At 43.4% G+C, this 26,130-nt stretch overlaps 1 protein-coding gene and 1 non-coding gene across 4 annotated transcripts in view; both read right to left on the bottom strand.

Moving 5' to 3' along the window:
- The window catches only part of ABCA1 (ATP binding cassette subfamily A member 1), a 133,462-nt gene that overhangs the window by 92,384 nt on the left and 14,948 nt on the right, over positions 1-26,130 (bottom strand). For all 3 annotated transcript variants that reach the window (XM_078436624.2, XM_078436623.2, XM_078436625.2), the window contains exons 2-5: positions 20,156-20,320; positions 9,546-9,639; positions 5,421-5,562; positions 4,014-4,132 (exon numbers count right to left, since the gene is read on the bottom strand). In XM_078436624.2, the coding sequence (XP_078292750.1) occupies positions 4,014-4,132; positions 5,421-5,562; positions 9,546-9,639; positions 20,156-20,221 (421 nt within the window). In that variant the 5' untranslated portion in view covers positions 20,222-20,320. The remainder of the gene's footprint in view (positions 1-4,013; positions 4,133-5,420; positions 5,563-9,545; positions 9,640-20,155; positions 20,321-26,130) is intronic.
- On the bottom strand, positions 22,385-22,488 carry LOC132663940 (U6 spliceosomal RNA). Its single transcript, XR_009603331.1, has one exon. It is a non-coding gene; the product is annotated as a U6 spliceosomal RNA (small nuclear RNA).

A 26,130-nucleotide genomic window follows, 5' to 3' on the forward strand; every position in this document is an offset into this window, starting at 1 on the left:
CTGCATCTCACAGAGACAGAATATAAATCTGTCATTTCTTGTAGAGTTCCTGAGAATTTGTTCAATTTTTATATTTCCGTTGGGTTGCAGTCATGATAGGGACTTAGGAAGGATGAATGTTCCTCATATGGACTCCCAAACATTAATTTAACCACTGCTTACCCTGTGTGGTTATAGGTTTAGGAAGAAAATAATAAAATGTCCAACAAGTTCCAGTGATGAGGAAACAGGGTGGGGACCCTCTGTAAGGCTTCCTACATGGGTTTCTCATTAGGATGGTTTCAAGAATAATTAGACTTGTCTATGATTTAATTCTGAAAATTAGAGGCCTTTTTAGTTGAAAGATTATTGGAACAGCACAAGAAAGAGAATTCTGTAGAAACAGAATTTCATGGAGCAGCACACATTTAGCTGTGTTCCATTCCTAGATTAACCTGGTGGCTATGCAAACTTGGAAAAGTTCCTCCCCCTTCTAAGTCAGATTATTTTCTGGAAGTTCCATATGAACAGAGGCCATATTTGTTTTGTACATCTCTGTGTCCCAGCACTTAGCACAGTGGTTGGTACATACTACGTTCAATAAATATTGGCTGAATGATTGAATCAGTCAACCCATTTATCTATAAATGAACTAAAAGACCTCTAAGGTCTAATCCAATAAGTAGAAGTGAAATCACACTCTCTAGCCCAGGAAACCATGGGAATAGGAGGTAGTATCTGAGTAGAGACCCCCATAAACACAAATTAACTGTGGATAGTTCAATGAATCTAGCAGATACAAGCTGAAGTAAATAACAAGTCCTTCAATTAGATCACAGGAGCAGGAGTCCAGCACAGACGACACCATAGGCTGGTGAATCCCTAAGAGCCTGAGCGATAGTGTCCAAAGGGGCTATTAGTCTCCAGTGGACTGATCCAAACCTCAAGCCTTGGTTTATAGTTATTAATGTCTTGGACGAGAACAAAGAGAGCTATTTATCAAATTCCTACATGACAGGCAACAGTAAGAAGCAGCAAATGTACACATGGCAAAATCAGAATCTAAAATGGTTTGGGTAGGACAAAATGACATAGGGAATTAAAAAATGTAAAATAAAAAAGAGACAGATTATTTTCCCTCTCGGTTCAAAAGACCAACAGCATGATTAAGAAATGGAGAACAAGTAATTTGCAATACTGTGTATTTAAAAGACTGTAATTTTGGTTGATTGCACATGGAACAGAACTCAACAGTGTGACGTGGATGCCAAAAAGTCTAATGCAATCTCATATTGCATTAACAGAAATATAGCTGCTCAGAACAAGGGAGGCAAAAATCCCCTTCTACTCTGCGCTGGAATACTGCTGTGATTTCTGATAAACTTCAAGGAGGGCATACACACACTGAAACACAACCAAAGGAGAGGCAGAAATAGGAGCAGAAAAAACAATCCAGAAGAGGAATGAAGGACATTTAGCCTCGAAAAAAAATCAAAGACTTCAGGAAGAAACGGGGAAAAAAACCACAAGAGCTGTCTTTAAATATTTCAAGGGAAATGGAATTAGCCCCACTGTCTGGAAGGTATAGTGGGAGTAGTGAATATTTTCTGCTAATTAGAGCTATCAATACCCAAAGTGAGCTGCCATGTGAGAGGTAGGTCCCATTCAGGAAGTAGGTGTGGAGCAGAGAAGGTTGATGAGGGCAAGACTCCAGACCAAGGGTCTGTCCAATCCCGCCAATGGCAGGATAAGAGGGCTAACTAAGCCCATCATACTGTGAGTAGGGCTCTCATTGCAGATAAACACAGGGCTCTCAGTCAGGATGTACGTGGACATACCCCAGGCTCGGATTCTCTCTGAAATCTACAGTGCTATTCGAATTTGGCAAAAAGTTACTGATTTCGCCTAGGAAGAAACGCCATCCCTGTGCATTTCCCTCCATTCTGAGGCCCAGGTCAGGAATGCAAGCCAGGCAAAGAAAGGTGGAAACAATTTAAGTAGCTGCAGCACAGAAAAAGGAATGGACCAGTGAATGGAGAGATGGGTAATAAGCACTGGAATGATATAATCAAAATCACAGGAAACCCTCTCTCTTCAGAGCTTTGCACAGAACGTTTTTTGGACATAGGTTTGTCTTCTCTTCTCCACCCTAATTCATGTCTCCAGCTGCTCAAAAAGAAAAATGGTTCTGTATCTAACGAAGCTTCCACTAAGATCTGAAACTCTGCTTAACAACTCAGCCCCATCAGTAAGTCTGTTTCTCCAGCCATGAAGTTGAAAGGCAGAAGAGAGAGGCCAGGTGCTCAGAAATGCCTCACTGACACCTACGAGTAACACTGGCTCCCAGTTATTACACATCTACTACTGTGCCAGACACTGTGTTAGGTTTGACATTTTACGTTGCAAGCTACCCGTTATTTTATAGCTGGAGAAATCAAGGCTCAGAGGGGTTTTAAGTGGTTTGCCCAAGAGGTCACCACTTCAAAATAATGCTAGCTCATATTCACAAAGTGTTTTCTATGTGCCAGGTGCTGTTTTCAAGCAATCACATGTTATTCCCCACAACAATCCTACGAGATAAGTTCTCCTATTGTCCCCATTTTACAGAGGAGGAGAGTGGCCTAAAAGGGCCTAAATGACTTATTTACAAAGTCACAAAGCTGCAAAATAATATATCCTACACGGTCTCTCTGTAGTAGGAGAAATAACCCTAGCTATCCTCCGGTCCACCAGACAGGGACCCTCCAGATCAGAAAGGACTGAGACTTTGGTGGCTGTGACTACGATTGGTGCTGGGACAGACACATGTGTGCAGGGTTAGGGGCCTACAGGGCAAGAGGATGGCCAGGCCACACAGCACGGAGTGGTCAGCCAGGAGCCCCTCGCAGCCGACCCAGGCGGCTCAGCACAGCCACGCCTCTCTTGAGGGGAAGCAACACCTGCTCCATGCCACCCACACACGACTCCGTGTGTCATCAGTTCCCACACTGCTCACTGCCTCTTCTCTTGCCCAGCGAAAGCATGGTTCTGTCTTCCCAAGAAAACGCTCCAAGGCTGGTTGAAATTCTAGCACTTTACACCATTTCTTCTTTTGCCAAGTGGGTCACAAACTGGGAGGCTTTTCAGCAGAAGCTGACCCTCCCCAGCCCTCCCAAAACACCAAAGTCAGTACAAAGTACTGTCTCGGATGGAGCAGTGGCAACAAGTGGCCCATGATGGGGAGTAATAACGTATGACCAACATTGTTTAGAACCACAGGGTGATGATAGAAAGCAGACCGACTCTCGGTCGGCTTCATTATTGCTTTGCAACTGTCTACAGACTGTGTGCACCGGGACTGCCTGCACTCCGGAGACCGCTACCCCCGCACCCCACCCCCCCCCCCCGCCCCTTGGCCGGCCACTGCCTGCCTGGAAGGCTGCTCCGTGACTCTGACTCATGCAGCCGATCCCTGATGCAGCAAACCACCTGCTCCTCAGACACTTCCTCAGTGGCAGGCGAGAAACTACCCAGGTACTCACCAGATCGCAGATAAAGACCACTCTTTAAAATCAGACTTCAAATGCCCATCAGACTAAACCGAATGACCAGGGGGAAGATGAGCTGCATTTCCCTTTTAGAAATAAAGGCTTAACTTTCACCTATCCATACCAAGCTGCAACTCTAACCGCTCTTATACGCATGTAATTATCCCCTGTCTATAAATGTGCCCATTTGCAGCAACCATACGCGCAACCCCAAAAAAATGAACTTGGCAGCAACCTGCACCCCCCAATTGTCCTAATGCTGGGCCTGTGCCATTCCTCTCTGGGGATTTTTCCTCTGTCCCCAGGAGGAGGCCAGCAAATTCACAGTCGGCCTCGTTTCTTCTCAAACACCTCCTGCAGAGAGGTCTTATGGCCCAGCCACTGAGGAAGAAAGCTCCCCAGGAAAGAGCTAAAAGGAACAAGTGCCAGGCCATCCGGGCTGCCATCTCACCCCCGTGCAGGTCAATTTCCAATTATGAACCAACACACAGAAGGCTTTGTGCTTACTTGAGTTGTAATTCTCAATCTGCTGTAATGTCCTTAGAACTTGGTGCATGTCCTTCATGCTGGTGTCTTTCTGACTGTATAAAAGAAGCCGCTGAGCATCTGAGAACAGGCGAGACACACTGTAGGAGGTGCAAGAAAAGAAGAAAAGCCCCAGTTAGACCAGCTGCCACTCTGGCTTGAGGAAAGTACCTGCCAGGAAAGCATGCCCCAGCCTGGCTGCCAGGTCTCCTGTGGGCCAGCTCCGGTCCCCTCCTACCACTTCCCACCCCAGCTCCATGAATACCCCGTGCTCCCGCCCACCTGGCACAATCCTTTGCCCTACACGCTCTTCCGTGTGTGCACACAACCAAATCTTATCACCCTGCAAGGCCCAGCCCATGTGCCTCCTCTCCAGGAAGCCCTCCCTTACACACACACACACACATCCAGGGCCAACTTATCCATGAGACACAGTAGACACAGTGCCTATGGCCCAGAATATTCTTAGGGGTCCACAAAATTCTTTCATTTCTTTTAAAATCAGAATAAAAAATGAAATTCAGAAATTCAAATGAATATATATGATGATGAATTCAACCTAGATTATATTCATTTTTTTTACCAACACAGTTATAAAAGGGGGTCCATGAAAGCTACAAAGCCTGAGGTCCATGAACACTGTAATGTGGCCCTGCCTGCCCCAACTGCTGCTTCCTCAGAACTGTCCTAATACATCTCGTAGAGTCCTTTGTCCGCTCCAACTCATGCCACGGTTCTGTGCATTCCAAGAATCTTCAATCTTCAATCTTCCTCACTTCACAAACACTTATCAAGTCCATACTATGTCCAATATTGAAGCCGGGAGCCAGGGATACAAGAGCAAAGGAAGCAACATCCTGGCTGTCAGGGAGCTCATACCCGGGGAAGAGAAAGACCTGCAGACATAGGGACACTGCAGTATGACAGGGCAGTGACAGAGTAAGAGCGGATCTGGAAGCAGAGGACCAAATTCTCTGATCCTTAGCCATGAGCTCCTTGAGGGCAGGCCCCCTCCCATGCTCACCTCTGCACCACCTCCCCCAGCTCCGAGAGCAGCCATTTCAGATGCACAAGAAGTTTTGCTAAATGAGTAGGATAATTAATGGACAGAACTCTGCTATGTCTCCCCTTCCCTACTTATTGACCAGTTTCTAGAAATATGGCCCCCAACCACATGACTCTTAGCTACATACTGTTACTCCTAAAATGCACCAAAGTAAGGTCCCCATAGTCTTAAATCCTGGTGGCAATCCTCCCAGCCCTCATTCTTCAAACCTTTACAAAAGCAACTTCACTCAAATTCAACCATTCAAAATTCTCTGGAGGTTGAGAAAGGAAGAAAAAGTATTAACTGACAAGTTTGGAAAGAAAACCTGATATAGTACTTACATGGATTTGTTAAAGTTTCCAACAACTCCAGGGGCCTCACCAGGAGTCGGATAACGGAAACAAGGGTTATTGGCATTACAGATAATCCCCTGAACCCAAGGAAGCGTTCCTGCAGAGGGCATGGCTTTGTTTGGAAAGTGGCCTATGAAATCAAGAAGAAAAACACAAAGAGAAACATTAATTCTTGAAGTGATTCCGGGACTTGATAGGAACCTTTATCTCTTTTGGTTCCACCCATATATTGCTTCATCCCAATTCTGTCTGTCCCATTACCCACATCACAGAGACCAGCCACCTCTGGACACATCCTACCCTGAGTCAGAAACTTGGCATCAGATAGTAGTTCTTAATCTACTTGACATCACCTGGGGAATGGGATTCAAGGCCCCAGTCCTGGGGAAGTGACGACAGTAGTAGAGGAAGACCATATACAAAAAGTGCCTGATGTGTAGCAAGCACTTGGCCATCATTATTCGACCTTCCACCTCCTGCCTTACCTTTCAGAGATGTGGAGGGGCCCTGGGAATGACCTTATTAGCCAGTTCCTTCATGCTCTAAGGAAACCACAGCCAGATGAAGTGTCAGGTGAAGAATGCTCAAGGAGACAGTGGGCAGGACTAGGAGTGGAACCCACACGTCCGTGATCCTGATCCATGTTCCTTCCCTTATTCCTGAGGTACTGTCCTCTGCTGGCCAAACACCTCAGTTTCTCCTCCTCTGCCAGCTCACAAGCTCCTCAAAGGCACCTAATAACCATGCTGACTTGGGATCAGATATCATCTGTGAAGCTATATTTGTTGTCATTGCTGTTCTGTCGCTTATCAAAACACTGAGCCCCATCCCATAGGTCACCCCTTCACTCTTCTTTCCCTTCATTATGGAGGCACTTCTTACAAACAGCATGACTGGGGAGTCTGGGACTGGTCCCATGTGTCAAAGGCACAGATCGTGTGAGGTTGTCAGCTACAGGTGCCCCTTACGAGGATCAAGATAAATGAATCCTGGAACCAGGAGCTTTTAACGTGAGAACCAAGCATGTGTGGTTTGGACAGAAAGGCCATGGCTCCAGCTTTCATCATATTCTCTGGATTATCTGTGATCCTAAAAGAGTTAATGGCCATTAAAAACAATGGCTCAAAGCACCTGAGTAGCTCAGTCAGCTAAGTGTCCAACTCTTGATTTTGGCTCAGGTTATGATTTCAGGGTCGTGGGATCAAGCCCTACATCAGGCTCTGCACAGACAGCTCGGATTGTGCTTGAGATTTTCTCTCCCCCTCTATGTCCCTGCCCTGAATGCACACACATCTCTCTCTCTCCAAAAATAAATAAATAAACATAAAAAAAAAAAAAAAAAACAGTGGCTCTAGGTGATGAAGAACTATGTAGCTTTACAGATTTTGAGGTTAGACTAACTGGGTTTCACATCTAGTCCCCAAAACTTGCTAAGTAGCAACTTCAGCCAAGTCACCGAACTCCTGCCTCGGTTTCCTGATCTGTAAAATGGTGATAAAAATACAATCTACTTCACAGAGCTGTGGTGAGTATTGCATGCATTCTTACAGGCAAAGCATGTATCAGAGCGCCTGGCACAGGGTAAAGGCTCAATGAGTGAGCCTGTCAGGATTACTGAGGCACTGTGGTTGTGCGCCTACAATAGTACTCACTCTGCTACTGTCCAGCCAGGAACAGCCTCTCCACCTCACAGCTACCACCATCCTCCAAAGCAGGAATCCTGTTTTACTCATCTTACTCTTTTCATACAAATGTGCTAACAAAGTCTACCCAGAAGGTAAACTATAACCAGGAGTTTGCTACCCTTTGCAATTTCAATATTGGGGTCCTTCTTCCTTTTTCTTCCATCCATAGTCCAACCAGAGAGGCAACATCCAAAGCAAGGATGTGACAAGATCTGATCACTGTGGCCAACCTCTACAGGGACTCTGGCCTGTTGAACATTTACTCAGTTAACCTCCTTATCTCCCTGTTAATAGTTCAAGGAAAACCAAACAAGGTCCCTTGCCTAAGTCAGCTGCTCTTCATGCAGATGAAATTTATGTAACCCAACCAAATGCTCGAAGAATCAAGGGATTCTCCTCTTTAACCTCCTGGAGATACTTGGCACCAAAGACAGGGTAATGTTGGTCCATGCAACACAGGGCAATGGAAGGCGAAGTTATTTTAGACTGATCCTTGTGGAGTAAAGCAAAGACCCTTTCCTATAGGTTGTATCCCCCAATGTGGGGGGGAGGGGGGGGTGGGGGAACAGGATGGGGACTTGGCACTGGGTACACAGGAGGACAATCAAATAGCATAATGGACTCCCAGGGCCCACAGAAGTGATTACGACCTTAATGGCTCTTGACCAAATCGGGGAAGATTTATGGGGAACAGTTATACACCAATCCTTTATTCCCAGAGAAAGACACTTCTGCAAGCTTTATCTGAGCTCTCTGTTCTTCTGGCTATGTCCCTAGAAGGTGGTGAGAGCAGGAGGTAAGGTTGCAAGAAGTACACAAAGGGGGATTAAAGTCTCACCTGCCTTCTGTAAGAATAGGAACTTCACATTTCTGAGAATCTATAGTCTACATCCAGAGGGCTCTGGGTTAAGATTTCACAACTTGTCCAAGAGCACAATCTCAGCAAGTAGTGTAGCAAGGATCCAAACAAACCCCAATTTGTCTGATGCCAAGGTCTGCGTGATTTCTACTACACCATCTTGCCTGTTTGTGATCATTCCTGAGAGATTATAGCCTAGCAGATGAAAAAGCGGAGTTTTCCCTAAAATGTGTACTTCAGTGAAGCTTAGGGTAATGATTCAATAAAATCAAACATGCATTCATTCACTAAACTTCAGGGCACCAAAAGAAAAAGCAGAATTACCTCCCTGGCCCACAAATTGAGCGTAGATTTCATTTTATGCTCTTTTCTTTTTTGGTGAGATCAGAAAAATGACATTTGGTAGAATGTTCTTGAGGTTTTGTGGGTTTCATGTTTTTGTTTTTTTAACTTCAATAGGTATAATATGCGCTAGCAAATTAGCAGGTAAATAACTGTCATTATGTGCTGTGAGACGGATGGGACCAGACCAAGAACACAATTAAAAGGTGACCCTAACCCCATCTCTTCCCAGAGGAACAGTATCCTGCAAGCCTGTAGAGCTGACAGGATGTGAGTGGAGCTGGTTAATGGTAGGAAAAGTCATGGAAGCAATGGAACAAAGATCCCAGTTAAACCTCCCACATAAATATTGACCCTTTAGACGGGGGCATTTCTGCAGTCAGTCCATCCAGCACGCCTAGCCAGGAGACAAAGACGGTGATTGCAGAACAACACAACAACCACAAGGGGTAGGTGCTGTCATTCTCTTAGGTACAGAGAGGCTAAGTCACTTGCCCCAGGTGATATGCCTAGTATTGAAACCAGGATTCAAACCCAAGTAACTTGACATCTAGAGCTTGTGTTCTTAGCCATTACTATATTTTCTACGCTGTTTTAAAGGCCACCATCCAAACACATGATTGGGAGTCTGATGATCTGATCTTAATTTCACCTGTTACTTATGGGATATGTGACCTTGGGCAAGTCCCTGCACTTTTTGGAGCCTCAATTTACTTACCAAGAAATGAAAGCAATAGATAACAATGAGGAGTCTATCATACAAGGTTGTTATGACAATCACACAAAAGAATATTAGTCAATCTGAGCAGTTCTATATAAATGCTGCTTAAAATTATATGTTTCCATGATTTGCAAATTGTGCAGTAAAGACGTAATGCATATGAAAAAAACTGGCAGGGTCCAGATGACAGTTGAGTTAAGGCACTGCCCCAGGAGGCTTTTTTAATCACCACTTTCTGACTTATGGGTAAGGTTATTTTACTTTCATGATCTAAAATGGATGAAACAGATGTTGGCTATTATTATAATTACTGTTATCACCATTCGCTAAGACTGAAAATGGTTTCCTGAGTTCACGCCTTATCAAAAAATTAGAAGCTTTTCTGTTCCAAATCATGTGTGGTATTTCCTAAAGATAGCATCTTGGGACAGGTCAAATGTAGCCTGTGTCCACTACCTGGATTTCGTTTGCCAGGGGAGTCTCAGGCAGGATGCTCAGATACTTACATTCATGTTGTTCATAGGGTGGGTAGCTCAGCCGAACAGAGATCAGGATCAGGAAGATAAATAGGGGCCAGGCCACTTCCAGCAACAGCTGACACTGAGGGGGGAAACAAGACAGAGTGCTGTGAATTTAAAAAATAACATGGATGCCTAATGCTCTTTGGCTTTGGGAAATCCACAGCAAAGTTAATTAAACAACTGATCAAATCTCCAGCCTCTCCTACCACTCTCCAGGCTTTAACAACACTGAATTGTCTACAGTTCTCATGTCGTAACCTATTACTCCATACCTCTGTGTTCTCCTCAAGAAAGGAAAATGCTTCCTATCCTGCTTCATCTGGTTCACTACTTACTATTCGTTCTTCAAGACAGACTTATTCAGGCATCATTTCCTTTACTAAAATCTCAGACTGAGCTTAGAAGCCCTTCTCCTATAATAGTAACTGGTGCATATTCCTCCCAGAGCCTTTTCCTCCAGCCCCTGAAATCATCTATCACTGGCCTCCTCACCACAATATGAGCACCCCCTGAAGGCAAACACTCCCGTCAGCTTTGCATTCCCAGCCCTGGGACAGTGTCAGGTAGGTAAGGACCATTTGTTGAAAGGAGAAAGCCAGGCAGCCTGCTGTGCTAAACACACCATCTCTGCTCCTTTGTATGCACACAAAGTTGTCCCCCATTGGGCTGAGAAAGGTCTCCAAAGCACAATGGAAAATCACACAGAGTTCCATATTGAACTGTGTGCCTCCAGGACTGGAAAGCTGGGAAAAGTGCAAAGTTCTTCTTCCCCATCCATCAAGGTCTGGGTACCATCTTCTCCAGTGGGTTAGATCAGTAAACTTACAAGTAAGCATGATCCACTGGTGAAAACAATATGGTGTCTCTAAAGGAAAACCCTGCCTCAGTGAGTTACCAGGGGATAAATAAGTCTAGAGACAGTATGGAAATCATTAGACATGATTCAACTGAACTGGGGGTGCTCACGCAAAGACTCTCACCTCTTTTATTCCCTTCATTTCTAGAATCTAACGTTCTAATTAGGATGAACACCAAAGAGCCCAGAAGAGTCACAGGGCCTTGTGGTTAAGAGTAATTACAACTGTGGCTGCAGAGCCATAAAGCCAAGAGAACACTGACCTAAAATCCTCCCTTCTTTTTTTAAACAGATTTTTTTTTCTTGATCTTTAAGTACATATATTTTCATTGTGAAAAATTTGAAATTAAAAAAATCAAGGGGGTGCCTGGGTGGCTCAGTCAGTTGAGCATCTGACTCATGATTTTGGCTCAGGTCATGATCCCAGAGTCATAAGATGAAGCCTAGTACAGGGCTCCACGCTGGGCATGGAACCTGCTTGGGATGCTTTCTCTCTTCCTCACCCTTCACCCCTACTCCATTCATATTCGCTCTCTCTCTCTCTCTCTCTCAAAAAAAAAATCCAGAAAAGTAGAAAAAAGTAAACACAAATCACCCTTAATCCTACTTCCCAAAGATAATCCCTAGTAAACTGAGCTAACAAAGGCTTTCTGTTAATATTTTTTGCCATTTCTTTTTTTTTTTTTTAATTTTTTTTTTTTCAACGTTTATTTATTTTTGGGACAGAGAGAGACAGAGCATGAATGGGGGAGGGGCAGAGAGAGAGGGAGACACAGAATCGGAAACAGGCTCCAGGCTCCGAGCCATCAGCCCAGAGCCTGACGCGGGGCTCGAACTCACGGACCGTGAGATCGTGACCTGGCTGAAGTCGGACGCTTAACCGACTGCGCCACCCAGGCGCCCCTTTTTTGCCATTTCTATGTATACATGAATATTTTTCTCTACAAAACTGACATTATACAGCATATTTTATATTTATAAAGCAATTTTATATTTTTGCTTTTTTATTTAACATCATAATGGATGTCTTCTATGACATAAAATATTCTCTTAAAATATGGATCTTAATGGCCACTTTGATATTCCATACTGTGAACACATCATAATTAATAAAACCTCTCTGTTCCTGCTGTCATTTGTTGTTGGATTTTGGTATTTTAAATAACACATTTTTAATTTCCAGAGACCTTTGTTATGGTTACCTACTAAACTCTTTTTAAATCTTCTTTTTGGAAGGAAATACAAAGATGATAACAGTGGCTATCTTGGGGTGATAAGAACATGGGTGACTTTTCAAAATACTTTTCAGTGCTGGGGCTGGGGCTCAGTTGGTTGAATGTCCGACTCTTGATGTCAGCTGGGGTCATGATCTCATGGTTCGGGGTCATGATCTCAAGGTTTGTGGGGTCAAGCCCTACATCAGGCTGTGCCCTGACAGCATGGAGCCTGCTTGGGATTCTTTCTCTCCCTCTCTCTCTGCCCCTCCCCTGCACGTGCACACTAGCATACCATCTCTTTCTCTCTCCAAATAAAGTTTAAAAACATAAAATTTTTTTCCATTTTAAAAATAAAAAACTATCCTGTGTTTCCTAAATTTTCCATAATGTATATGTATTACTTCTCAAATGGAACAAAAATCCACTGTTACCATATATCCATAAAGAATAGTTTACACTATTTGATAGCACACTAAGGGGGAAAGAAAAGACAAATGAGTCTTTTGGAAGAAAGCACATGTCAGTGTGGGGTCTCCAAGACCGAAGATGTGGCTAATCTTCCTAGTATTTCTCTAAATAATCCCAAAGAAGCAACACACATTGAAATCTCCAAGATTTCAAATGACATTCACTCTCTTCTACCATCGAAGTTGAAAGCCCCCCCTTGGAGTTCCCCAGGTACTCAGTGCCTTCATCAGAACATGGCACAGGAGGGACCCTATTTAAAAAAGAGTTTCTCCCCCACTATCACTTTCTTCTCACTAAGCCTGCCACCAAGAAAGACCTAAAAAATGTTCATTGAGTAAGAGAATGAACTGATGTTTATAAAATAATACAGATGAAAATACAAATCAGTTTGAGCCCTCTGGAAAAGCAATATGAGTATCCCCTTTCACCAAGTAATATTCCTACAAATTCACCCTACAGAACTAAATTTAAAATATCAAAAAGCTGTACACATGAAGTTATTCAGCCACTGAAGCATTGCAATTACAAAATACTGGAAACAACTTAGCTGCACAGCAATGGGAAATGATTAAATTATGGTACATCTACTGGACAATATATTGTGCAGTCACCACATCTATGAAACACAGACACTATTAAACATACAATAGTAAGTGAAAAAAAGCAGAGCACAAACTTGTATGTTTTACAAGCTTATAGCTAAATAAAATCATTCACAAATATCAACAGGAATAAAACTTTTTAAAAATGGCATAACTGTGGGGGCGCCTGGGGGGCTCAGTCGGTTAAGCGTCCGACTTCAGCTCAGGTCATGATCTCGCGGTCCATGAGTTCGAGCCCCGCGTCGGGCTCTGGGCTGATGGCTCAGAGCCTGGAGCCTGCTTCCGATTCTGTGTCTCCCTCTCTCTCTGCCCCTCCCCCATTCATGCTCTGTCTCTCTCTGTCCCAAAAATAAATAAACGTTAAAAAAAAAAATTAAAAAAAAAATGGCATAACTGTGAATGAACTCAAAAAATAATGAACTCAGAAAAAAACAAAAACAAAAATAAGTGAAGAGTATGAGTAAGATAAACAGTGGTCATCACCCTTGGTGCTCTGAAGCTACCATCTGTATATTTAGGATAAACAGTAGCTACCATTTATTTATTTAGAGTCCAGTACATAGTAAGCACATTACATATGGATGATCTCATTTCTTTCTCCAAACAACCTTGTGATGTAGGAACCATTAATGTCCCCATTTTATATGTGGCAAAAATATATATAAGTAGGGGAAAAGGAAGAGTAAGTCATAGAGACAAAGGCAGAATTGAGATTAACTGCTAGTTCTGCCCAACTATAGAGGCCAAATGACATTGACACAGCAGTGGCCCAGGTGGGAAGTGACCCCATGCAGTGGCATGGTCACAAAACATCAACTAGTTCCACAGAGGTATAATGAACTCATGGTCTATAGATTTTTAACAGTTACAGCCAATGGTGAGCACCTACTATATACCAGGGATTTTTATACATCTCATCTCTAATATTTAATTCTCATAATGACTCTGTGAGACAGGTTGAATCATTACCATGAAACTAAGGTTTGAAGAAGTTATCACCTGTAGCCTGGTAAGAGAGTGCACCAGCACTTGAACCCAGTTCTACTGATCCCCATTTGCTATTGTCCCCACTTTACAGTTGAGGACATGGAGGCTTATAGTTAATAAATAAACATCCAAATGTTGGCAATAGGATATGAACTTATCAAATAAAAGCTGTATTGATGAATTACCTTAAAATTAACAGCAATCTGCCATGGTAGATTGGGGCCAAAAGATCCCCCTCTTACTAACTTGCTAATTTATAATATTTCTTTACCTATGAGACACATATTTTAAAGCATTCCTCTCAGAATTGCTTCGAAATTTAAGAAGATAATGGATATAAAAGTATTTCAAAACTAGAAAATGCAGGGGGCGCCTGGGTGGCGCAGTCGGTTAAGCGTCCGACTTCAGCCAGGTCACGATCTCGCGGTCCGTGAGTTCGAGCCCCGCGTCAGGCTCTGGGCTGATGGCTCAGAGCCTGGAGCCTGTTTCCGATTCTGTGTCTCCCTCTCTCTCTGCCCCTTCCCCGTTCATGCTATGTCTCTCTCTGTCCCAAAAATAAATAAAAAAAAAAAAAAAAAAAACGTTGAAAAAAAAAACTAGAAAATGCAGGCTACATATCGAGAATCATTATTACAAATATGAAGATTATTTGGAAATAAGAGAAGATATACACAAAATTACATCAAATGAAAGAAGAAAACAGAACATAAAATGGTACATACACATGTAATGATTACAATGGTCTCCTTGGGCTACGGTCACTCAAGTCCCTTCAGGGCCAAGGACTACACGATCTGATTCCCATCATCATGACCCATCCACTTCAGGGACTTCTTCTGGACATAAAATAAAATTCAACTGCCCTTCCCCAACTCCAAGGCCAGGCATGATCTGGCCCTGCCAATCCCCAACTCATCCCCCTAGCCGGTCTTCATTCACTCCACCAGTGCCACTGGCTTCTCTGTTCCTTGACTTGGGAACATGCGTTAGGCCCATAGCCTTCACACCACATGTCTCTCTACCTGGAATATGATGTTGCCCCTAATCTCTGAGCTCCTGATCTTCTCCAACTTGAACTTCAGGGCTCTCAGCTTAAATGTCATAACTTTCCATTCTACATTAAGTCCCTTTCCAAGGCCTGGTAGAATCTAACATAGTGCCAAAGTCTGTCTGATTTATTTTCTTCCTAACACCTATCACAGTTTGTTATTATATTTTTACTTCTGTGATGTGTTTTGTACCTGCTTCGCTCGCTGAACTGTCAGCTCCGCGAGGGCCAGGATCACATCTGTCTGCTCCACCACTATACCCGGTCCACTGTCCCATATGTAGTGGATGTTCAGTCAATATTTATCCCAATGAAACAATAAATGGCTACGTGTTCTAACTTTCTTCATCCCATACAAGACGAAACTAAAACTCAAGAGAAACGACTTTCCCTTAGCCATTGAGGCATATGGTGGCCAAGCTGGAATTAGAACAGAATGAGAATTAAATAAAAATTAGAATTATTATCCGGATTTGAACCGTCACTGCCAGGCCAGGAACAAGGATGAGGAAGAAATGTATCAGCTGAAACTGGAAGTGGAGAGGGAATGTGGAAAGTTTTCATCTACCCTGGAAAATTCTCTAATGGCTCTTAAATGAGGAGTTTTAATTTCTATTTATTTGATAGTTTATTCCTTATCGTTAACCAAAGTCCAAATACCTATACTCTCTGCGACAATTAGAATTACCTATCTTCCCAGGCACATGACGAATCAGATCTAATAGAGAAAATTAATAGCAAAAGCAAAAAAGAAAGGCCAGATGGCCACAGTGTCCCATCTGTTCCATGGGACCTTGGCCTCTGGCTCAGCCTAAAACCAGATGAGGATCCTGAGAGCCCTGAAGCCCCTCGCCCTTCCGGTCCCAAGCCCTGTTTGTACTGAATGACTGCCACCCACACAAGTTAACCGTTACTTTGGACCCAAACTGAGCTTTGCACTCAACTTTCGCAACTCTCGGTGTATTCTTTGCCCAACAGAAACAACGGAAAGCTAACCCTGGTTGATGGCTGTTGTGAGGGGACAATGGGGGCACAAAGAGGTCCCCAGGATTCATTAGCAAACAAGGACAGAGAGGGAAAGGACAAATGTTGCCTTTCCACAGGGCTATTCTGGGGTGTACTGTTCAGCCCCCAGTTTTTACATATTCTTCCCAGCAGCAGAACACAAGGCCCCTATAGCAGGGGAGCCTCCTAGAGACCTGCAAACTAATGGCCCATTTAATACATTTACTACTCCTTCAGTAACCACTTATTAAGCATATCTCAGGTACCAGGCTCTGAAGCTAAGTGTGTATTTCTAGAATCTGAGAAAATGGGAAACAAGCAATGATATCCCACACATTGTGGGCAAGAACAATCATGGAGCTTCTTTCCCTGCCCAGTAGGCAGTGGGTTCTGACTATGTGAGCTAACGAAGAGAAACCAAAACCCTGGACAGGTCCCCATGTCTCAACAATATCATCCAGAAATCCAAGCCAGGTGGATTGGGAAGTAGCTACCAGTCAGCACTTAAGATCCATGGGCATTAAACCCTTAGTGCAGATAAAGCAAAACCAGCCGGGGGAAGAAAAAAAAAAAAAAAAAAAAAAAAGCCTGTAGGGACACCTGGAAACTGGTTCCGGAGCTACTTCCGTGACTGATCCACTCTGGACCCCTGCCCCCCAGCCTGGAATCCCAGATCCATCAACTGTCCTAGGGGCAGCCCAGATCTCTCCAGCTCTGACAACCTAAGCATCTATAATCTGGAATAAACTGCCTTTTTTTTTTTTTTTTCAGCTTCAGGAAAATACATTTCCTTGAGCTCTCAGGAAGGGAAGTAAGGACAAGCTAGCAGGCTTGTGGTGTACCATCCAGAAAAGCCCTTTTGTGTCAGATGCTGTATCTTTACTTCCTCCAGCAAAAACTCTGCCAGAAGGCTACAAATTGCCTTTGACTAAGCCTGCCTATCTCCCTAATCTTAACTCTTTTTAAATCCACAAGCAGTACTAAACCAGAAGTGACAAGCTCAAGACCAGAAGAGGCTGGCCCAGTCTGAATGGCCCAATCCCATGTCTTGTTCCAAGACCCCAAGCTCCTGATTCCTTGGTTGAGCTTGGGGAAATCCCTCCTCTGCTTTGCATCTCAGTGTTCTCATCTGTGAAATGAGAGGTCTGGACTGGACTACCTTGAGCCCTGCTTTCATTGCTAAGATGATACAATCCTTTCCACCACTCAGTGGTTAATGGATATGCTATGGCAAAGACAGTTTCCCATCATGTGCGCTGCTGCCATCAGGATGAGAAGAGGAGGGGACCTGGAGCACACAATGGTTAAGAAGTGAGGATAAGTGATGAACAGATAGGACTTGGAAATACCAGGACTTGAAATTTCCCAGGAAATACCTAGGAAAAGCCATGAGAAACAGAAGCAAAGGTGAGGAAAAGGTCAGAAACTTCAAGTTTTTGAGACTGAAAACAAAAAATAATGATGCTGCTGAGAAGCAATCTGACAGTGATTTAGAGTACCAGCTCTGGAGTCAGATTATCTAGACTCGAAACCTACATGCACTCCTGAGTAGCAGCGTGGATGGACTTCAGACAGATTACTTAGACTCTCTCTGAACTTCAAGTACCCCAGCTACGACACAAGGAGATAACAGTACTTCATGGGGTCCTAAAGAATTAATCTAATTAATAATGGAAGCTCATCCTAGGCTTTTGCTTTTATTATATTATATAATAACACATTATATCTTACTATTACTATTATCATCAATCAAGACAGACAGGATACATAGATTCTAGTTTCTACTCTCTGACTAGTGACCTTAGGATTTAGGTCCCCACTTGTAACATGAGGGGGAAAAAATAATAATAAAATATAACATAACATAACATAAAATAAAATAAAAATAAATCAGTGATTCTCAGACTAGTACATATATTCATGAGGGATTAAATAGGAGTTCCCTGTGAGGATTTTAAACATGTTGTGTTTTCATTTCAATGGTCATCTAAACAAATTCAAATAAACATATCTGAACCTGGGGCATCTGGGTGGCTCAGTCGGTTAAGCGTCCAACTTTGGCTCAAGTCATGATCTCACGGTTCGTGAGTTTGAGCCCCGCGTCCAGCTCTGTGCTGACAGCTCGGGGCCTGGAGTCTGCTTCAGATTCTGTGTCTCCCTCTCTCTCTGCCTCTCCCCTGCTCATGTTCCGTCTCTCTCTCTCTCAAAAATAAAATAAACACTGAAAAAAATTTTTAAAAAAAATCTGAATCTTCTGAATGCCCACTTTATAACTACTTCTGGCACAAGATTTCAAAGCCTAGGTTTACATTTGTATTTGTGATTGTGTTGGCACCGATGTAATTGTAGCAGACTAATGAAAAAGGAACAGATGTGGACGCAATTTATAAAAGAGGAGATTGGACCAAATGAACGCCAAATGATATCAAATGCAGGTCACTGGAAAAGCAGTTGAAGAACTGAATCGTTAGCACAGCAATGTAGACTATCCAAACTCCAAAGAATCAGCACTACAGCATTCACTACCAAATTCACCTTACTACTTATAATCTGGTTTCAGCTGAACAATGATAGCTGTCTCACTACATTAACGATGTTAATTTGAATTGTACTGGTTTTACAATTTTGTTTGCATTTAATTTGCAAGTATGTATGGGTCATATGGTTGTATAATAGCCTATAAGTACAGAGGTTTATACCTTGTTTCACATATGTACACAAGTAACATCACAAAAAAGAAGAAATTTTAGCAACAACAGATGTTGGCGAGGACGTGGAGAAAGAGGATCTCTTTTGCACTACTGGTGGGAATGCAAACTGGTGCAGCCACTCTGGAAAACAGTATGGAGGTTCCTCAAAAAAATTAAAAATAGAACTATCCTACGACCCAGCAATTGTACTACTAGGTATTAATCCAAGGGATACAGGCATGCTGTTTTGAAGGAGCACATGCACCCCAATGTTTATAGCAGCACTATCAACAATAGCCAAAATATGGAAAGAGCCCAACTGTCCAACAATGGATGAATGGATAAAGAAGATGTGGTATATATACACAATGAAGTATTACACGGCAATCCAAAAGAATGAAATCTTGCCATTTGCAACTACGTGGATGGAACTAGAGGGTATTGTGCTAAGCGAAATCAGTGAGTCAGAGAAAGACAAATATCATATGACTTAACTCATATGAGGACTTTAAGAGACAAAACAGATGAACATAAGGGAAGGGAAGCAAAAAATAATATAAAAACAGGGAAGGGGACAAAACATAAGAGACTCTTAAATATGGAGAACAAACAGAGGATCGCTGGAGGGGTTGTGGGAGGGGGGATGGGCTAAATGGGTAAGGGGAATTAAGGAATCCACTCCTGAAATCATTGTTGCACTATACACTAACTAACTTGGATGTAAATTAAAAAAATAAGTTAAATTAAAAAAAATTTTTTTAATTAAAAAAAAGAAAAAGAATAAGTTTCGCGAACACAAGGGGAATCTTGATATTTTTGTTCTTTTAAAGAATGTCCAAGCATTATTCTGGTTTGAGAAACACTAATTCAATTCTCTCAAAGGTCTCTTACAGCTTTTTGAGTCTAAGATGATCGTTTTGGTTATAGACATGTTAAGCTTAGTTAAGATAGCCCAGTGGGGACTCAGGCTCTGAACTCAGAAGAAAGGGCAGGGCAGGAAACAGATTTAGAAGCCAACTACAGAGGGGTGCAGCTAAGCCCAGGAGACTAGATAGGGTGTCCAGGAGTGTTCATCAGAGATAGACAAGCAAAGAGCTGATGTCTGAGCTCCAGGGAGCTCACCGTGCCTCACAACCTTTACCCTCCTCTGTGTAAAAACACCATTCACCTGAGCATTAAAGATGATCTTCTCAAGATATGCAAAGAATTTGTGTCCCAACTGGGAAGTGAATGGCTTAGAACCCTCCACAGCAATCAAACAAATCTCAGTTTTATGTTCCTTGAGGCTTTCAGTCAGAGCTGAGAGAGTCCACACTGACACGAAGAGATCAGCGTCTAAGAGCTGGGCTGTTAACTCACTTCATTCCCACCTCCCAGAAATACAAGGGCCCTTCAGGTGCTCACAGCCAGGTGGCCCCAAGGCTGTAGCAAAAGGAAAGAACGGCATGGTCAGAGGCAATTCTGTGCCAGATTCCAGGGATCAGAACTCATGCCTGGCCACTAGCACAAACTAAAGCTGACATTTCTGCCTGGCCGCACATCTTCCCTCTCTCATAAGCAGTAGGGCTCTATCAGGACCACACGGACCTGTGCTCATCAGGGCCAGATTCATTCTTTCCCTTTAAGAAACCAAGAGGATTCCCTCTCCTCCCTTCTCCAATCCCCAACTCACAACCATGAAGAAAAGCAGAGGAGAACCTCCCCAGAGAAACCCAAGCTTACTGTTTGTCTTCTTCTGAAAGTGAGGTTCTTCCACAGCAGCAACCTCAACTGTGGCCAGTAAGCCATGTTTCCTCAGCCGGCAGCCGCAGCAACCTGTGTGTGGCTCAGGAGCTTCTGGAGGCAGCAGCAGCAGCTCACAGCAGGGACGCTGTGGCTGGTCATTAACTGAAAGATAAAGCAGGAGAGAACGCTATCAGTTATTGTTGCAAAGCCATACGCCAGTGAAGGCTGTTGCACCAGCCCCCTCACCTGGGACCTCAAAACCCAGATCAGTGTCCTAATTACTCTCAGGAAGCCCTGAGTCCCCAACTTGCGGCTTCAGAGTTTCTCCTGTAAACAGGGATTCTGGAGGTTTTCTGGCTACAGCCTGGAAGTTGGTCATTATAATCCTAATCATTTTAGCTCCGTTGGTGCGACCATTTGGGAATGAAAAACGCACTTATGAAAGAAAACAGACTTAAGTGAGCAATCTTGGTTGGTCAAAACCCTGAGGTTGGAAACGGCACACTGGAATCCCAGACACCTGTCTCACTTGTCTAAGAAAAATGCTTCCCTTCCCCATAAAACGTAGCAGCATTTATGAATTTTGCTTCGAACCTGGAGTAATTTATGCTAATTCTTGAAATCCGCTACCGACCACATTTTCATCTGGCCACATAGCTGTGCCCTTCAAATGATAAACGGCACCATCGATAAAGCAGTTTCCCAATCTGGAAAGCCACGGAGTTGTTTTAGATGACTATGAGTAAATACCGAGGAAATAACACTGACACCTGGTTCCCAGGTGACGAGGACAATTCCAGTGCTGTGTGTCTGTAGAAAGAAAACAATATCCCACGGAGAAACAAGTCAGCTGAGGCAGGCAGAGAGCATCACCTGCGAAACCAACAATCTCCCACTGCCCAGACATATGTACACTCTGGCTCTACTCCACCTGTGTGCACCTGCACACAGGGCCTGGCCCCTCCTTATCAGGTGTCACAGGTACCTCCCGGGAGGACTGTTTCACCCTGCTGGGCAAAAGGATGGTTCTCATAAGCAGCGGATACAACATGCTGTGTGTCCCAGCTGCCCATTCAACAACTGTATTTATTAAATGCTGGAATAATCCCAAGTAGTCAGACTAAAATTAAAGTTGGGGAAAGGGTAGAAAATGAAAAGTGGAAGAAGGGAGGGATACACAGGTCAAAGTTAGGTCCTGCTGGCACTTCATAGTCATGAACTCTTGCCACAACCCAGAAACCAGCTTTACTTCTAAATAGCTCAGTTTATCATTGTGGCCCCTAGTAAGGTAGAGGTGGGAGTGGGAAACTAGGCAAGAGGAACAAATAGCAAAAAGAACTAATGCAGTGACCACTTGTGGATATAAAACCAAATATTGGACTAAAAAAAATCTGTGAGTCCAAACGAGATTGCAATGCAAAGGTCAACCTTTTACCCTTTTGCTGCCCACTTCATGAGGACTTGCATTTAAAACCTCTAGAGAGGGGCGCCTGGGTGGCGCAGTCGGTTAAGCGTCCGACTTCAGCCAGGTCACGATCTCGCGGTCCGTGAGTTCGAGCCCCGCGTCAGGCTCTGGGCTGATGGCTCGGAGCCTGGAGCCTGTTTCCGATTCTGTGTCTCCCTCTCTCTTTGCCCCTCCCCCGTTCATGCTCTGTCTCTCTCTGTCCCAAAAATAAATAAAAAATGTTGAAAAAAAAATTAAAACCTCTAGAGAAGGAAGAGAGTGGAGGGAGTTTTCAGTTTCTGAAAAGGAAAGACCCTACTACTATGTATTTTAATTCATTCTCTGACAATCCAACAAATCAGGAGTTACTCTGAAGTATTCAAGCTGTAGGTCCTATTTCTCTATCATTTGCTCAGCAAACCTCTAGGACACAGACCCCCAAAATTTCTCACCCCAAAAAGAAGAAGAGTTATACTGGCACTGCATCGGTTTGCAATTCGTTGTTTAAAGCTGTCAACGGACCTCCCAAGCACTGAGAGCCAGAATGCCACTGTGAGACGTGTCTGTCATCCCAATTGTTTTGTAAGTGGCCTAGGATAGGGCTTGCATTCCAGAAATACTGAAATAAATAATTAGCTAGATTTTTCTCATGCAAAAGCTGCTCTCTAGGAATCACTTAGTTGATTTAGAAGTTACATGAATCTTTTCAGATCCCCAGGGTAACAATGAGAAGCTTGGAACACAAGTTATTTATTTATTTTAATTTTTAAATTTTATTTAGTTTTTAATATGGAAGCTTCATGAATCTGCATGTCAGCCTTGTGCAGGGCCCGTGCTAATCTCTGTTTCACTCCAATCTTAGTATATATGCTGCCAAAGCAAGCATACAAGATTATAATTTAAAAAGAATTAACATAGCAGAGAGAGCCCCAATAGGAATCAACCCCAGCTCCCCAACTATGTGCCCTTGGCCAAGGCTTTATACTCTCTGAGCTTCAATTTCCTCATCAAAAAATGCAGATGACAATACCTACCTTGCATGATATTCAAAGGATTAAATGAGATAATATAAATGAATTCCCAACACAGTACATGGCACATTGTAAGTGCCAAAGAAATGAGTGCTCTTCCCACTTATCTTTCTCTGTTCTATCGGTACCTCCTAACAGAGCAATGGTTTTACCCTGTCCAAACATTCATTTCTATTCCATTATTTCTAGCAAATCCATTGTGGGTTTCTGGAAAGGGCCAAGTAGGAAGGATGAAACCTGAATAGCCTCATGTTAGAGACCCCCACAGCCAAACCACAGCACAGAGTCCCCTAAACTTCAGTGAAAAATCTCAGAGGAAGAGAAGACACACCTCAATAGAGTGTTCGTGAGATGAGAAAGGGCAGGAAGAGATTTTCTGGAGAGTACTTTCCTGAAGGAGAGTTTCTGGGTCTCCAGACATGGGTTCTGAGCCCAGTGACCCTCCAGGAGACATGCAGAGAACGTTGTTAGCAAGAAGTAGCCCAGAGCAGCAATGAAGGTTCTGCTCTGGCTTTGCCAGGTACAAGCAGGCAGGCTTCTTCCCCCAAATCCCCCACCCACCTTGGCATGGCCCTGGCCTCCTGAATAATTCCCTCTTCCCACTTCAGAACACAGTGATCGTTGCTGGGGCAATTCTGTCCACAAAGAAGGGTTTGGCAATGCCCAAACCCCTCCGCTCAGGTAACTGAAGCCAAAGGGACATTTCTACATCAGTTTTCCAAGGAAGTGAACAAACAAACCAAAACCAAAAAGAATGCAGTACTATGTACTAGATTTCTCAATGTTTCAAAGCCAGTCACACACTCGCTTCTGCCCTTATGCACATTTCCAGTTACTGGCTGGAAAGGGTCCTACTTCACAATCACTGCCAGTCAATAGGCCACTCTGTCAATCCCACTCCTGGGTGACCACAGCAGCCACTTCACTGGTCTCCCTGCCTCTAGTCTTGTCCCCCTCCCATCCATTGATCAGGGAGCAGCTGCAATTATTCGATTAAACCATATATCCAAATATGCCATTCTGCTCTTAGAATCCTCTGCCAGCTCCCCACTGCCCTAAAGAGGAAGTCCAGTCTATGTGGTAGTTTAACTGGTCTCCCTGATGACTCCCACCCCTCTCACACTGCTCCCCACCTCCTAAACCATGCCCAGAAGAAACTACTGACAGGCTCTGAATGTCCTACCGCCAGGACTTCTTGGTATGTTCCCTGTCCAGAAAAGCCTTTCTCCCAGCACTGTCTGCCTGGCTAACTCTTCTTCAACCTTAGGTCTCCATGTAGCTTCCACTTGCCCAGGATCCTGTCCTGATTACCTCCCCTGCACTGACACCTGGGTTAGGAGCCCCTCCTGGGTACTCCGAAGGCTGCCTCTCTTTTCCCTTGAAGTATTTCTCCTTCATTCTGAGTCCGCAGGGACCACTTCTGTTTTCTTCATCAATGTTTTCCCTAGTACCTGGCATGCAATAAACAGTCAGGGAATGTTTGCTTAATTAATTGACTAAGAGATGGACAAGAGAAATAGGGTTTCAGAAGGTAAGGGTGGTGGCATTTCTGGGCCTGTGGTAAACTGATTTCTCAAGCTTGATTAACTGATTCCGGTAAATTGTCCCCAGAGAGGATAGCTCTATGTTCAGCAGGCTTCTACCACATGCTCCAAGGCCATAAAGGACTGTTGAGTTTTCCCAGGCGACTCCTGGGGCATCCGGGAAAATGTAATTAAATCTAGGTCTACTTACCACAAACACTAGGTTTAGCTAAGGTCCGAGCGAGCCATACCAAGGTCAGTAGAGCCATGGAATCTGCTTTCTGCCAATCTCCATGTTCAAGTCCTACGTGCTCTCTCTCTCTCTGGGTCGCATCATCAGTCACTCAGGCGGACCACCACCCTTTGCCAACATTTAACATAGTTTCCACACCCTAACCTTCTTTTGTACAGTATGGACCTAGTGGAAGAGGCCTTTCAAACTTTTAACCACTTTCTTAAAGAAATTTTCACTTCTGGAGTGCCTGGGTGGCTCAGTTGGTTAAGTGACCGACTCTTGGTTTCGGCTCAGGTCATGATCTCATGGTTCATGAGATGGAGCCCCATGTCAGCTTCACGCTGACAGTACAAAGCCTGCTTGGGATTCTCTCTCCCTGTCTCTCTACCTCTCCCCTGCTCGCTCACTCTTTCAAAATAAATAAACTTAAAAAAAAAAGAAATTTTCACCTCAAATGCCACTAATATTAGAACATTATTCGTATCCAGAGAATATAGCAGACTGCTAAAGCATAGCCTTCTCAAATAAGCAAAGATGCTCAACATCATTAGTTGTACATAAATGCAAATTAAGACCACAATGAAATACACATCTGCTAGAAGTAGTACAATTTTTAAAAATTTTAAAGCACGAGCAAGTCTGTGGAACAACTGGAACTCTCATACACTGTTGGTGGGAATGTAAAATGGAACAGACACTTTGTAAAACAGTTTGGCAATTTCTTGTAAAGTTACACACAGACTTATGATACAGCCCAGCCATCTCATGCTAGGTATTTACCCCAAAGATAGGAGGGCATAAGTTCGCACAAAGACTTGTGGGTGAACGCTTACAGAAGACTTATAGGGAATAGCCAAAACTGAAAACAACCCAAATATCCATCAACTAACAGATAAATTAAAATGGAATACTACTGAGCAATAAACAAAGAGCAAACAACTGATATGTACAACAGCATGGATGAATCTCAAAAGCCTTACGCTAAGGGAATAAGCAAGACACAAGAAACTGCCTCTTTATGACTCCATTTATATGACATGCCGAAAAGGTGAAGCAATGAGGGCAAAAATCAGATCTGTGTTTGATCTGTGGAGGCTGGTGATGGGTGGAGGTTGAAAACAGATTGCAGAAGGAGCACTGAGTGATGGGAGACCTTCTGTATCATGATTGTGGTCGTGGCTATATACATCTATCAAAACTCATCAAACTGTACACTTTAAAGGGGTAAATTAAAGCCAATTTGACAATAAATCATACTAAAAAAGTTTTAAAATTTTAAGGGTAAATTAATTGTATGTAAATTATACATCAATAACCTGACCCAGCCCCCCCAACAAATCATTTTCCTTCTATTATAATAGTTGACATACTCCACAAATCCATTCATGCCTTGGAGGACCTGAGAACTGTACAGCATAAAGTCTGATTATTGTGTGATTCACTAGAGTGAATAGTGGATAAAATATTCGCTGCATATTCATTCAACAAACAAGGAAGCCTTAACTCTGCAAGGGTCCCCATTAGCACAACAAATATTTATTGAGTGCCTATTACATGCTGTTCTAGATCCTGGAGAGCCTGAAGTGAACAAAAGAGGCAAAATTCCTGCTCTTGTGGAACTTCTAGGAAGGAGGTGGAAAATAGAGAGCAGCAGGTTAAGGCAGTGGGAGGTAGGAGTAATGAAGAAAAATACAGCAGAGTAAGGGAACAGAAAGTATTGGGGGACGGGGTAACTCCTT

This window comes from Panthera onca, chromosome D4 (genome assembly GCF_046562875.1).
Source record: "Panthera onca isolate mPanOnc1 chromosome D4, mPanOnc1 haplotype 2, whole genome shotgun sequence".
Taxonomy (NCBI): Eukaryota; Metazoa; Chordata; class Mammalia; order Carnivora; family Felidae; genus Panthera; species Panthera onca.